Source organism: Nicrophorus vespilloides, unplaced genomic scaffold (genome assembly GCF_001412225.1).
Source record: "Nicrophorus vespilloides isolate i.1.1-1 unplaced genomic scaffold, Nicve_v1.0, whole genome shotgun sequence".
In the NCBI taxonomy this organism is placed as follows: Eukaryota; Metazoa; Arthropoda; class Insecta; order Coleoptera; family Silphidae; genus Nicrophorus; species Nicrophorus vespilloides.
The window spans coordinates 1-12,367 of NW_017098747.1; the positions used below are offsets into that span (position 1 = coordinate 1).

Sequence of the window (12,367 nt, forward strand, 5' to 3'; positions counted from 1 at the left end):
ACATTGTATTCCCCAAATATCGAACTTTTATATGCATATTTTGGATCTTTTCTACCTATTATAGTTTTTGAGAAAAACACTAAAACACATTGCTCTTATGCATTCATTCTAAGTATTATAGTTTTCGAGAATATCAATGAAATGTAAAAACACTGCTTTTCGGCGCGCCTCACAGTTTGGAAAACCCTGAATTAGACTATGATTAATGACACTGTTCTAAATTTACAGCTTTTTATTACGTGAGAAGTTCAGTAAACTGAAAATCAACTTAACGTTGCTGTTTTTTTGTTTTCTCTTTATTTATTTGCAAAAACAAAGTGACGATAGATTAGATTAAAGTGTGTGATAATCTCTGTTGGCTTACCGTTGCTAAGAAGATTGCCCTGCATCGTTTTATTTATATTTGTTTTTTGTTGCTTAAAAATCTAAGTGTGACTTAAGTTTGTTGCTTGAAGTAGAGTGCGTGCGTGCGTGAGTATATCGATTTCGAGACTAAATTGAGAACGAACTCTCGAGACCTGTTAAATCAATGATCATTAATTGATCCATCAAAGAATCTCGTCCAGAGCCGGACTTGCGATGTGAAGCATCAACGAATCGCAATACATTGTTGACTTGATACGAAGAAAATATAGACTGCTTATCTATCTTTTCAATGCGACAAATACTCGAAGTTATCACAATGAAAAAAGTATTTGTAATCAGGTGTCATGTTTCAACAACACCTACTTTATGTAAAGTATACATTTTATGACTTAAGTAGTGTTAATAATTTTAGTGATCATATATATATATATATAGAATACTTACATGACTTTAGTAATGTTTAAAATTTGTGTAGCTCTGGTATACTTATTTTTTTATATGATTTTTCAGTTGTTTTTAATCCATTGTATCTTTTATTTGGGTTTTGAAGATGTGAAGAGACGATTGAAACGATCGTCGGGACAAGACTGGGAACGATTGTTACGCGATTTCAAAGATAAAGAGACCTTATCTTAATTACACTTTATGTGAGTGTGCGAGCGCCGGTCGTGTATCGATCACATTATAATAACAACACACTTAAAAATGTCCTAATCTAGTAATCGTAGACGTCAATGTGCGAACGACGAGCGATTCAGAAAAGGTTTAAGTCGTCGTCGTTCTGTCCGATTTTTTTTTTGTCAATTTCTTCCGAAATCTATTAAACCTAGGACATTATTGTGATCCTAGGAAAAGTAGAAGAGAAGAAGTTCATAGGTTTATTTTACATATCATACATATATTAAATTAAGATCACAATTAAGATATAATTAGAACTTGGTGACTTGCTCGTTGGGCCGACCTTTGGTATCGGTCTCCAATTCCAGCTTCTTCTCGGACTTTACAGAGATGGTTGCAGCCAAGCTAGGTCTCTTCGCGCCAATCAAGTTTGCTCTATTCTCACCCTCGGTGCTATTTCTTATACCGTAGAAGAAGTAGATTAAAAAACCTGCGACAAAATTGAAAAAAATATACTATATATGTGTACTCGATTTCTAGTATTTAGGAAAAAATTAAGTGGACAAACTAAAAATTATCAGGTATTGATTGGATATTATGCACTCGTATCAATGATAAATAATACTTAAATCGGTGTAAGTGGTAATTGTTATTGTGTTGTAATTGAGATTTTCTAATCTGAAAACTATCGATACCACCTTATGTAATTTAATATTGGTAACATGGATTTGATTCGATTTATATATCGATAGCTCTAATCTCTCAACGAAGTGTGCCGATAGAAATTGAAACAAAATGCTTTCTAAAATTGTTACCTAGGATACGACAATTTAAAGAAACAAAATAATATGATTTCTTAGGAACAATGACGATAGGAGAGGAGGAGAAGACAATCACCTATGACAAGCCAGACGACGAATCTAATCCACGTGTGCAAGTCCAGTTCCATCATGAGGTAGAGATTGATCAGGATGCTGAGGCATGGCAGAAGAGGAACGCACGGTACCTAAAATATAACAAAACGAAAAAAAAAACATACGTTTTTGTTACGCAAATTATTAGATTACAGTCTTAATCTATGTTTGCTCACTGAATCGGTGTTAATCAAATGGCTCCCGATTATCGCTGATTATCGGTTGAAAGTGTGAAGCTTACCTTAAAGGCTAGTTTAATGTCGTGGACGGGTTGCCTGTAGATGATGAAGATGGTGATGAGGGTGACGATGACCAGGACGACGAAGCTGATGAGGCTGTAGTAGTTCTGGAAGCCATCCGAGTAGATGATGTTGGCGCAGATGGCAGCAGCGAGAATGCCTTGAGGAAAGCGACGTTGATTAACAATGGTCGATAATTATAAAGAAATGAGAAATGTACAGAAAGTGCTGACGCTCCAATTGGTGACGCCCGAAGAGAATCTGCTGGGCTCTTTGGTCATGTTCAGGTTGAAGAGTCGCCGGAAGAAATCGAATAGTGACAACTCTGGCTTTTGCTGTGTTTTCACAGCATCCTCGTAGTTTTTATTATCGTCATACCTATTGTGAAAATATGGTATTTTTGTATATGGTATTGCGTTTTTTTGGTTTATTACCTTAAGATTAGCACGCAGATGGCCACAATGGTGTAAGCTAGCAGAGTACCAATGGACATCATGTCCACCAATTGTTGAAGATCAAAGATTGCCGCCATAATACCTGAAATATGTATTAGAATTATCAATGAAAAATAATGATAGATCTACAGATTTTTGCTTTTTAATATCATTATTGTTTTCCAACTGACGTAAACTAATAGATGAGATCTAATCAATTATTTCTTTGTTAGGAATCTTAATTGATTACATTTTATTTCTGAACTATAGAAACAAAAATGAACATATTTTTCTATTGCTGTTGCAATCTATGAAACTGTAACTATAGTAACTAAAAGTAATCAATTATAATATGTATACCAGAGAATATTCCTGAGATGATGGTGGCTTTGATGGGTGTCTGAGTTTTGGGATGAACTGAGGCCAGAAACTTAAAGAGTAATCCATCATTGGACATGGCGTAGATGACCCTGGGAAGCGGGAACATGGCTCCCAACATGCTGGTGCAGAGGGCGAAGATCGCTCCGATAGTGACGATCCACTTGATCACAGGCCATCCGACCTTTTCGAAGACGTACGGAAACGGTGCGTTCGCGTCCTGAAACACAATCACAAGAACTTGATGATGATGAATATGTTACGTCGATAATTGCGTACCTGATCGTAGTAGGGCCACATCATTGTGAGTACAGTGGAGACGCCAAAGTAGGCCAAGAAGATGATGATCAGCGAGAAGATGATGGCCAAAGGAATGTTCTTCTGTGGTTTCTTGGCCTCTTCGCCGGTCGTCGCCACGCAATCGAAGCCGACGAAACCGTAGAAACACTTTGCAGCTCCGGCCATCACCCCGGCAACGCCGAATGGAAGAAAACCCCCCTCGCCTCCTTTGACTCCTTCCGGAATATCCTCCTTGGCGATCTTCCAATTGGCCGTGTCCGCCTTGATGACGCCGGCCACGAAGACCACGCTCACCGTGACCAGATTGAAGACGGTGAAGATGTTGTTCAGGTTTGTTGACTCTTTGACGCCGACGGCGAGCAATACTGGGGTAATAATCAAGTTCGGAATCAGTCAAGGCTGGGGGATAGACTTGCAGAAATACCTGTTAGCAGCATGACGACGAAGAAAGAGAGGAAGTCTGGATAGGGCGACATAAAGTCTGCGTTGATGGGCATCAGCTCCGTCAGGGTCTTTTTCATGGTGTTGTTGGTAAGGGCGTCGATGTAGTTGCTCAGACCTCGAGCGACACTGGCCGTACCTAAAACGTGCAGAAATGTAAATAAAAATCGAAGTTGTTCTTCGAATCTCATACCTATGACGTATTCCAGGATCAGATTCCATCCGATGATGAAGGCGGAAAACTCTCCAACACTCACGTAACTATAAACGTAGGCGCTTCCCGCCTTCGGAACTCTGGATGCGAACTCTGCATAGCACAAGCCTAAAACAAAGGGAGAGTCAATGACGTGTTATTCCATTAATCATATACCTATTTCAAGATCAATAGCATATTGTTTATGTAATAAACCATAAACAGTATCAAAACAATGATATAATCTTTTCGATAGATTACATATTTTAGCAGGATTAAGACTGCTGTTGGGGGGGTATTATATTGTACGCAATAAAGGAATGCACACAATACTAATCGCGATATACAATCAATAAATGCGAATTACCTAGAACTTTAAACGTAAGCCATAGCGTCGTTGCTATGGAAATACTCATTAGCAGCGGGGAATTGTTGTCATCTTTTAGCGTTACAGATGTTATGTTTACGAAGGAATGTTTAGATTGATAAGTAAATATTGGAATCGTGATGATCTAATACGTAATTTTATGCGATGAATTGAGCGAGAAAACGCGTGGGTTAATAATTATCGTTAAATCTTAATTAACTGTACTGCACAAAAAAAAACTGGTTTGAAGTGTGTGTTATGAGCGAATCTCGAGTTTTTGGTAGTTTTCCGTTCGATTATTGGAGTGTTGCACACATAAATAATATTATAAGTATATAAGCGCACATAGAATGTGCGATATGAGTGTCACGGTCAATATATCAACATAGCGAGAGAGAGTGAAGTAATAATGTAAACGACCTGTTTGCAGATAAGACGACGATTCATAAGCATAAGTTAATTAAATTGCTGTTGTTATTGTTGTTGCCGTTAATAAGTATAATAATAAGTAACAGGTATTCCTTGATTATAATTAGTGCATCTAGTAATTAAATTACACTTGAAATATTAGTAAAGGTTACATAGATCTTCAATATTTTGATAATATCTCTCGGGCACTAATAAAGATACTATATAAAAGCTAAATTTGTAGCATCGTTAGTTTTCTCGTCATTTCACATCTATTTAACTTAACGGTATGTCGTGGCCGACCAATTTATTGTCATCTATTGTATAACTAATATGTATATTTGTTAGGGCCATGACTTTCCTTTTAATTATTACAAATCATATTTAACGTATCCATCAAATATACAAACGGATACTTGTGATTATTTAGAATAACTTGAGGAATATTCTGAAGGACGTTTACACTTGAAATCGTATAGTTGCGTCTATTGTATCACCACTTAACAGCCGTCTTCAGCCCCTAAATATTTGGGTAAGATCATAAAAATTAGATAAAGAAAGGGTTGTATATTCCACAAGCTCAAAACTGATTTCCTTGCAGCCCCTTTTTCAAATGGATACATTTTTGTATTATATAATTTAGTCTTAATCAGGGGATCGAAAAGAGAGGAAGTCTTAGAACATGGTCTTACTTGGGAGAGTCCAAGGAAGAGCACTTACTTCATAAATACTAACTAAAGAGGAGAATGTAACTCTTAGTTAATAATACCTGAAAGCAACTATTGTATAGTTGACTTCTAATATTCATAAACCCCTCTAAGACTCCGCAATGACATAACTACGAGATAATCCACAGTGTCCAAGGATTTCTTAATCCCGGGACACGATAGGTAATTAATTCATATTTTTGTTTACCTTCCGTTGCTATCAACAAATTATGTGTTAATCGTTCTTGCATAATCAACTGCAATTACTTTTGTTTTCTATGTTTGTTGCCGCGTTTTGTTCGGAAAATCAAAAAATCCAAGACACCAGATAAACATAATTACAAAACAAAAATAGAAGTTGCCTCAAAGAAACCAGAGATAATTTGATTTTCTGCTCGAAACAAAAAACATGTATACTAAGTGACTATATAATTGTTGTCTTCCTATATCGAATATTATTACAAAGTAAAAAAAATAATAGCTATGATATTTGGAGAGGAAAAAAACAACAATAACAACTTTGAGGCAAACAAAAATTATCGTTTGAAGATGTAATTAATTTTAGATTTACTTTTGAGAAAGAAAAAAACAAACAATGGCACAATAATAATATTATATAATTAAATTTCCAAATCTTTTAGTTTCAAGATGTGTATTCACTTTTTGTCTTGAGTAGAAAATAGATATTCGATATATTTATTGATAATTTCTAAAATGGAAACGTTTTGAAATGTGGACAATGAACTGACAGAAGAAGAAAAAAAATGCGAGTCCCGCGTCCATTCAACTTGATGTGGAAACGTCGTTAATGATTTGCAAATACTCGTCTTAATTACACTCACACTTGCAATCGCGGTGCGGTGGTGGTCTCATTTCGCAAAATGAACGTGTTTCGATTTCAGTGCTTTTCTTGCAAACGAACTGAAAAAAAAACTATTTGAAATATCTATCGAGGAAGGAATACAACAATATCTCGATATTCTTTTCTCCGCGTGACGAGGAGGTTCACCTTCGTAAATAAGGTCGAAAAAATGAATCGTTCACATTTCGTGATTGCGTTTCGTAATCGAAGATAATCGCCGAAACTGACCTCACACGAGCCGAAACATTGAACTTGTCGTAATTGATATAGACGAGACGCGAGAGACATGCACGCACCGTTTGTTCGTTCGTTCTTTCGTAACTTATAGTTTGTATTACCATGGTAACGCGCATCGATGCATCCATGACCTAAAGAGAGTTGTTTCAAATAAGGCTACCGACGACCATCACCATGGTGATTTATTGTTATTGGTGAGATCGGTTCTCTTTCTCCGCAGATGAATGCCGAGAAAAAACAACATCATAATTATCATCATCATAACGTTACGTGATTTTATTTTGCGAACGATTTCATCATCATCCTTCTAATGGAACAACAATTTAATTCAATACAGTTCCGGCACATCATTTCAAAGGCAACAATTGCAAAGTGCAGCAACAACATAACAATCGTGCAAAGAAAGAAACGCACGATTTAAAAAATATTGATTGGTGATCCAATTCAATTCGTCACCAAACAATACCAACTGAAAACTTGTAACACTTATTACATAGACAACCAAATTCACATAAATTACGTTATAGTGCAGAATGTAAATCTTATTACGTAATTATCAACTTGATTTTTAATATTGATCTGTGAAGTAAAATAGCAACTTGATCTGAAGATAAATGGAAATTTACCAGTTACAATATCCGTGGGATTAAGGTACGGAAATATGCTTGATCATCGCGTTGATTAGTAAGATTATCTAAATTTGAATGCTTATCGCACGCACAATGGGTTACATAACAAACAAACAAACGATGTTGATGTTTGGCAACGAATTAAGCGTAGCAAATATTTGCAAATCTTTCGTAACAATTTGGTCCAGACGCCGCTAATCTGGATGGGCCATAAAAGATAAATTGTCATGGTTACCTGCAAATGCTGAAGCTATGGCTGCGACGAGGAAGGACAAGCAGACTGCCGGTCCAGCCTCGTTTCGGGCGACGGATCCGGCCAAAACGTACACACCGAGACCAAGTGTAGATCCGACGCCCAGCGCCGTCAGATCCATCAGATTCAAAACTCGTGCCAACTGACTGTCCTCATCGTCGAGCGTCTTTTTTCGCGCCAACGCTCTGCAGAGACGTGCGGCCATCTGAAAATCAATTTAAAAACATTAATAACTTGTCAAATTAATTTGAAAACGAACACAATTTTTGTGGAACAGATGGAATGGAATGGAGGTGAAGGTTACACATTACAGGTGTATTCTGTAATTACGATTCAGGACGCGATGCAATGAAAATAAAAGCGACGAAAATTAGAGACATCACCAAATGCAATACATAAATCACGTACACGAATAAACAATTTGTAATGATGAGTAAACGCAAGCGATTACCACTGAAGACGTAATCGACGATTGTTTTCTTTGCAATTGTTTTATGTCAATCAGAAGCAAAAAAAAAAAACAAATAAGTTATGAAACTCGGATCAAGAATGTCGCGGATATGAGAAAGAAGAAAAACCTTCAGAAATAATTCCAATCTAATCGAAATGGCAAAAACAAATAATTACATAAAGCAATTAGAAACAAACAAATCTTAGATCACATTTATACACTTGCAATTGTCACCAAAAATTGTTGCTATAGGCAACAACGTCCGTGACTTACTAATCCCATTTTGTTTTGTTTTTATATGATTTTTGTTTCAACCTACTCAAGGTATTTTCATTTCAGATTAAGTCAACATTTTTTTTATTGTTATATGCGTGCAATATAATGTGCATTAATTGCTGGTGGATTAACGAAGTCGAGAAAAATAATGAAAAAATATTAATGTACAATAAAAAATGTGCGAAACGTTTGTACGTAATTTCGAAGTTGTGATGTCAATCGATAAAAATTCCAAAAAATTTTTCTGCTTTTTTGAGAATGATTAGAAAATCGTAATCATAAGAAAAAGTACGTTGTTTTACGACAAATTGTTAAAAGTTATTAAAATTGAGAAACAAAACTTAATTACGGAAACACGACAATAAATTGAACGTTAATTAAGAACTTCGAAAGAACTGTACGTGCACGAAATTGCAACAGCAGACCTATTTTTCACATTGCTAAAAATTCCCCCGTTGTCGCTTTCGTTGTTTGCGCAAATCGTTATCGTTCTGCGGAATATTTAAAAAAAAACATAATTAACCTGGTGTTTAAAAACAAAAAAAAATGCACCTCTCGCTTATTTCGTTGAATGAAATACGACAATTATTTCATAAGTTTTACATAACAATTTGAAAATCTACCGTACAAAGAAAAAATAGAATTTTAAATTTGTCAAACGTATTTGTTATTGTTATTTTATGAAATGTGGAGATATGCAAAAATTTATCATGAAAATTAAAAAAAAAAACAGAAAATTGGAAAGCTAGGATTTTAAATTTGTCGAACATTAAAATGCAGTTATTTTGTTATTTTTTCGAAATGTGGAGATATGCAAAAATTTATCATGAAAATTAAAAAAAAAAACAGTAAATTGGAAAGCTTAATTTGTTCAAATTTAAGAAAATGCTCGAAAAAGCAGTGTTTTCAAATCCAGTAGCAAACATTCAAATCCAGTAGGAAACATTCAATTCTGGAAGATTCAAATCCAGTAGGAAACATTCAAATCCAGTAGGAAACAATAACTGAAAGATTCAAATCCAGTAGGAAACAATAACTGGAAGATTCAAATCCAGTAGGAAATCAGTTTGGCTGTAATTCGTGTTCAAATTTTAAAAATGCTCGAAAAAGCAGTGTTTTTACATTTCGTTGATTTACTCGAAAACTATAACACATAGAATGAATCCAAATTTGTTAATAATTTTGAATTCGTTTTCTAATTTTGCAAGTTGAATTGCAGTGTGCTGTTTTTGCTTCAATTTGCTTCGATCACTATGACAACCTTTGTGATTTGTTTATGTAACCGAGAGCGACAGGAGGAGAGCAGCAGGATGTCATTAATTTGGTGAATCTCGGGGATCCTCCTCATACGTACGTGTGCAGCGTGCAAACATTACAACATTAAATCAATTATCATCATCATCATCAAAACTATATTTTTTAGCAATTTGCAATGGAGAAGTCTGTTGGAAATAATGTTAAATATGTTAATTTAATTGAATTTTTTGGATAGAATTTTGGTTGAAAACCAACGCTAATCGATTTTGAACGACTTTTATATTTGGGAGAGAGAAACTGCGATCGGTTTTAACAGTTAAACGCGAAACTAGTGTTATTTGTGGTGTATTTTACCTTGAACCAATTTGATTGGTGAGCGATTTTTCCCTGCTTACGTTATGTTTCTGCGGTCCTCGAGTTTCTTTAAGATGCGCGGAAAAGAATCGCAGTTAGATGAACATATTTATGTGCAGCACGAACACGACTTTTTTGCGATAATTAATTTGTTCTTTCTTCGTTGTTGTTGGAAAATCGGTAAGAGAATAGTAGAGGACACGATGTTCACGCGCGAACGAACCACTCGCGGAAAATGTTATAAACAAATTGCGGTGTGCAGGCGGAGAGACGCGGACACGAGACAGGTGTTCTACTGTGGGTAACTACTAACTAACTAGTTTACAACACCAATGATCACCAATACCAATATTGTCATCATCATCATCATCATTAACAAAGATTGTCGTAGTGGTGGAGAGGTGAAAAAAGAAGGTAGACAATTGTCATTGGCCTTCAGTGATTAATGAAACGTTGACGAAGCTCCCACCACTTTTAAACCAAAAACAATTTTCCTACTCTTCTTTGATATTAAAAAAAAAGAATAAAGAAAAAAAAGCAAAGTGTCAACAAAACTGTTGCCAACTTCAACTTCAATTTGTACATTTAGTTTCCTAATTAAATTGAGTGAGCTTCAAATACTTTTGTTTTAAATTTCTCTTGTTCCTCAATTATTAAGTTTAGTGTAGAAATAGTTTACAAATTATAAAGTGACGAATTGAAAACTAATTATATCAAATATTGTCCAATAATAATAACAAAATTTGCAAAAAAAAAAAATGAATTATATCAAAATTTACGAAAATAGAAAACTTTGTAAACCAATTGTTTTTGTTTTGTTTTGCATGCACAAGCTTTCTCCGTAAATTTCCCCAAACACTTGAACGCGCAAATTCCAAGAAGGTTCGATTTATGTCTACCTCTCGCGGAAATTCCGAGTGTTTACAAAAAATTCCCAACTTAACAATACAATGAACCTCATTTATCCAATGAAATCGATTTACTACAGCTTCAAACAAAAATAATAGAGAATAAATGAATAGAAAACGTGAAAACTTGAAACAAAAAATGCACATAAAAAGTGTTACATAATTTCAGAATTGATCCCTCCATGTAAATCCTGTGCAAATACGCACATTCGATGGTGTCTAAGTCCTCTATTTACTATGTCACGTCTGAATTTGAGCATTCCAAAATCTAGATGGATCTGCCTAGATTTCCTATCTCGAGAAAATAATTAAGAACAAAAAAAAACAAACGAGAAACTCATAACAAACATCCCAACGCGTCTAGACAGAGATATAGTATATTTTTAACTGAATACTGACGCATACATCTCTAATTTAACTATCAAAGCATTAAACTTTTTAATCAGCGTTAATTAGTTTTAACGATTTCCAAAATAAATTTTTGATATGCAAGTAGACTACTGCAAATCATCGTATTACTCATGAGCAAATTGTATATGTATACAGATTGAGTAATACGAAATTTCTTTTGAAAAGAAAAAGCAAACAATTTGTTGTTGATTCAATTATGATATAATAATTGATTACACGTGTTCATTTGTTTTCAATTGTCTGCACGATTATTGGAATCGCGACGCGCTCTTGATTGCTCATCGCAATTTCTCTTGTTTTCTTTTGCTTATCATCTGTGGTGATTCACTATTTCGACTATGTTGAATATGGGTCTATATCGAAATCCCGACTATATCAAAATCCTCACTATATCAAAAATCCCGACTATATCAAAATCCTCACTATATCGAAATCCCGACTATATCAAAATCCTGACTGTATCGAAATCCCAACTATGTCAAAATCCCGACAATATCGAAATCCCGACTACCATAAAAATGTTATTGTAGATATTTATAACAATAAAAGACACTGTCGGGATTTCAATATAGTCGGGATTTTGACATTGTGGTGATTTCGATATAGTCGGGATTATGGCAGTCGGGATTTTGACATTGTCGTGATTTTGATATAGTCGGGATTTCGGTTGTCGGGCTTGCGATTGCCACCGGTTGAATATTGCTTAGCGCATTGTTTGCTAAATAATTTGTAGATTACATGCTTAATGCATTGCGTTTAGGCATACTTTGACTTAGAGCGTGTTTGTATAAATTTGCATGTATTTAGGTGCTATTTATATCTAGCGTGCACGTGAGTTTGAATGCTGTTATATAGGCAACCCGATTAATAGTAAGTCAAAATAATTGGACTATACAAAAAATGGCAATCGCAAACCCGACAACCGAAAGACGGACAATCGAAATCACGACAATTTCAAAATCCCGACTATATCGAAATCCCGACAGTGTCTTTTATTATTATAAATTTCTACAATAACATTTTTAAGGTAATCGGAATTTCGATATAGTCGGGATTTTGATATAGTCGTGATTTCGATATAGTAGTGATTTCAATATAGTCGGGATTTCAATATAGTGAGGATTTTGATATAGTCGTGATTTGGATATAGTAGTGATTTCAATATAGTCGGGATTTCAATATAGTGAGGATTTCGATATAGTCGGGATTTTGATATAGTCGTGATTTCAATATAGTCGGGATTTCAATATAGTAAGGATTTCGATATAGTGAAGTAGATTTCGATATAGTCGGGATTTCAATATAGTGAGGATTTCGATATAGTGAAGAAGATTTCGATATAGTCGGGATTTCAATATAGTGAT

The 12,367-nt window shown here is 35.0% G+C and overlaps 1 protein-coding gene across 2 annotated transcripts; it reads right to left on the reverse strand.

Annotated features, from left to right (window-relative positions):
• Window positions 1–1,233: 1,233 nt before the first annotated feature.
• LOC108563118 (cationic amino acid transporter 2) lies at window positions 1,234–10,154 on the reverse strand. 2 transcript variants are annotated; one of them, XM_017921702.1, is made up of 11 exons: window positions 9,685–10,153; window positions 7,329–7,551; window positions 3,884–4,012; window positions 3,674–3,829; window positions 3,229–3,614; window positions 2,932–3,169; window positions 2,572–2,674; window positions 2,358–2,515; window positions 2,140–2,297; window positions 1,882–1,990; window positions 1,234–1,474 (listed from the first exon to the last, which is right to left on the reverse strand). In XM_017921702.1, exons 2-11 carry the CDS (start codon window positions 7,549–7,551, stop codon window positions 1,296–1,298), a joined length of 1,839 nt encoding a protein of 612 aa, XP_017777191.1. In that variant the 5' UTR covers window positions 9,685–10,153; the 3' UTR covers window positions 1,234–1,295. The 2 variants fall into 2 exon arrangements, with proteins under 2 accessions (XP_017777191.1, XP_017777190.1); XM_017921701.1 differs by having other exon boundaries at window positions 3,674–4,012; window positions 9,685–10,154.
• Window positions 10,155–12,367: the final 2,213 nt, after the last annotated feature.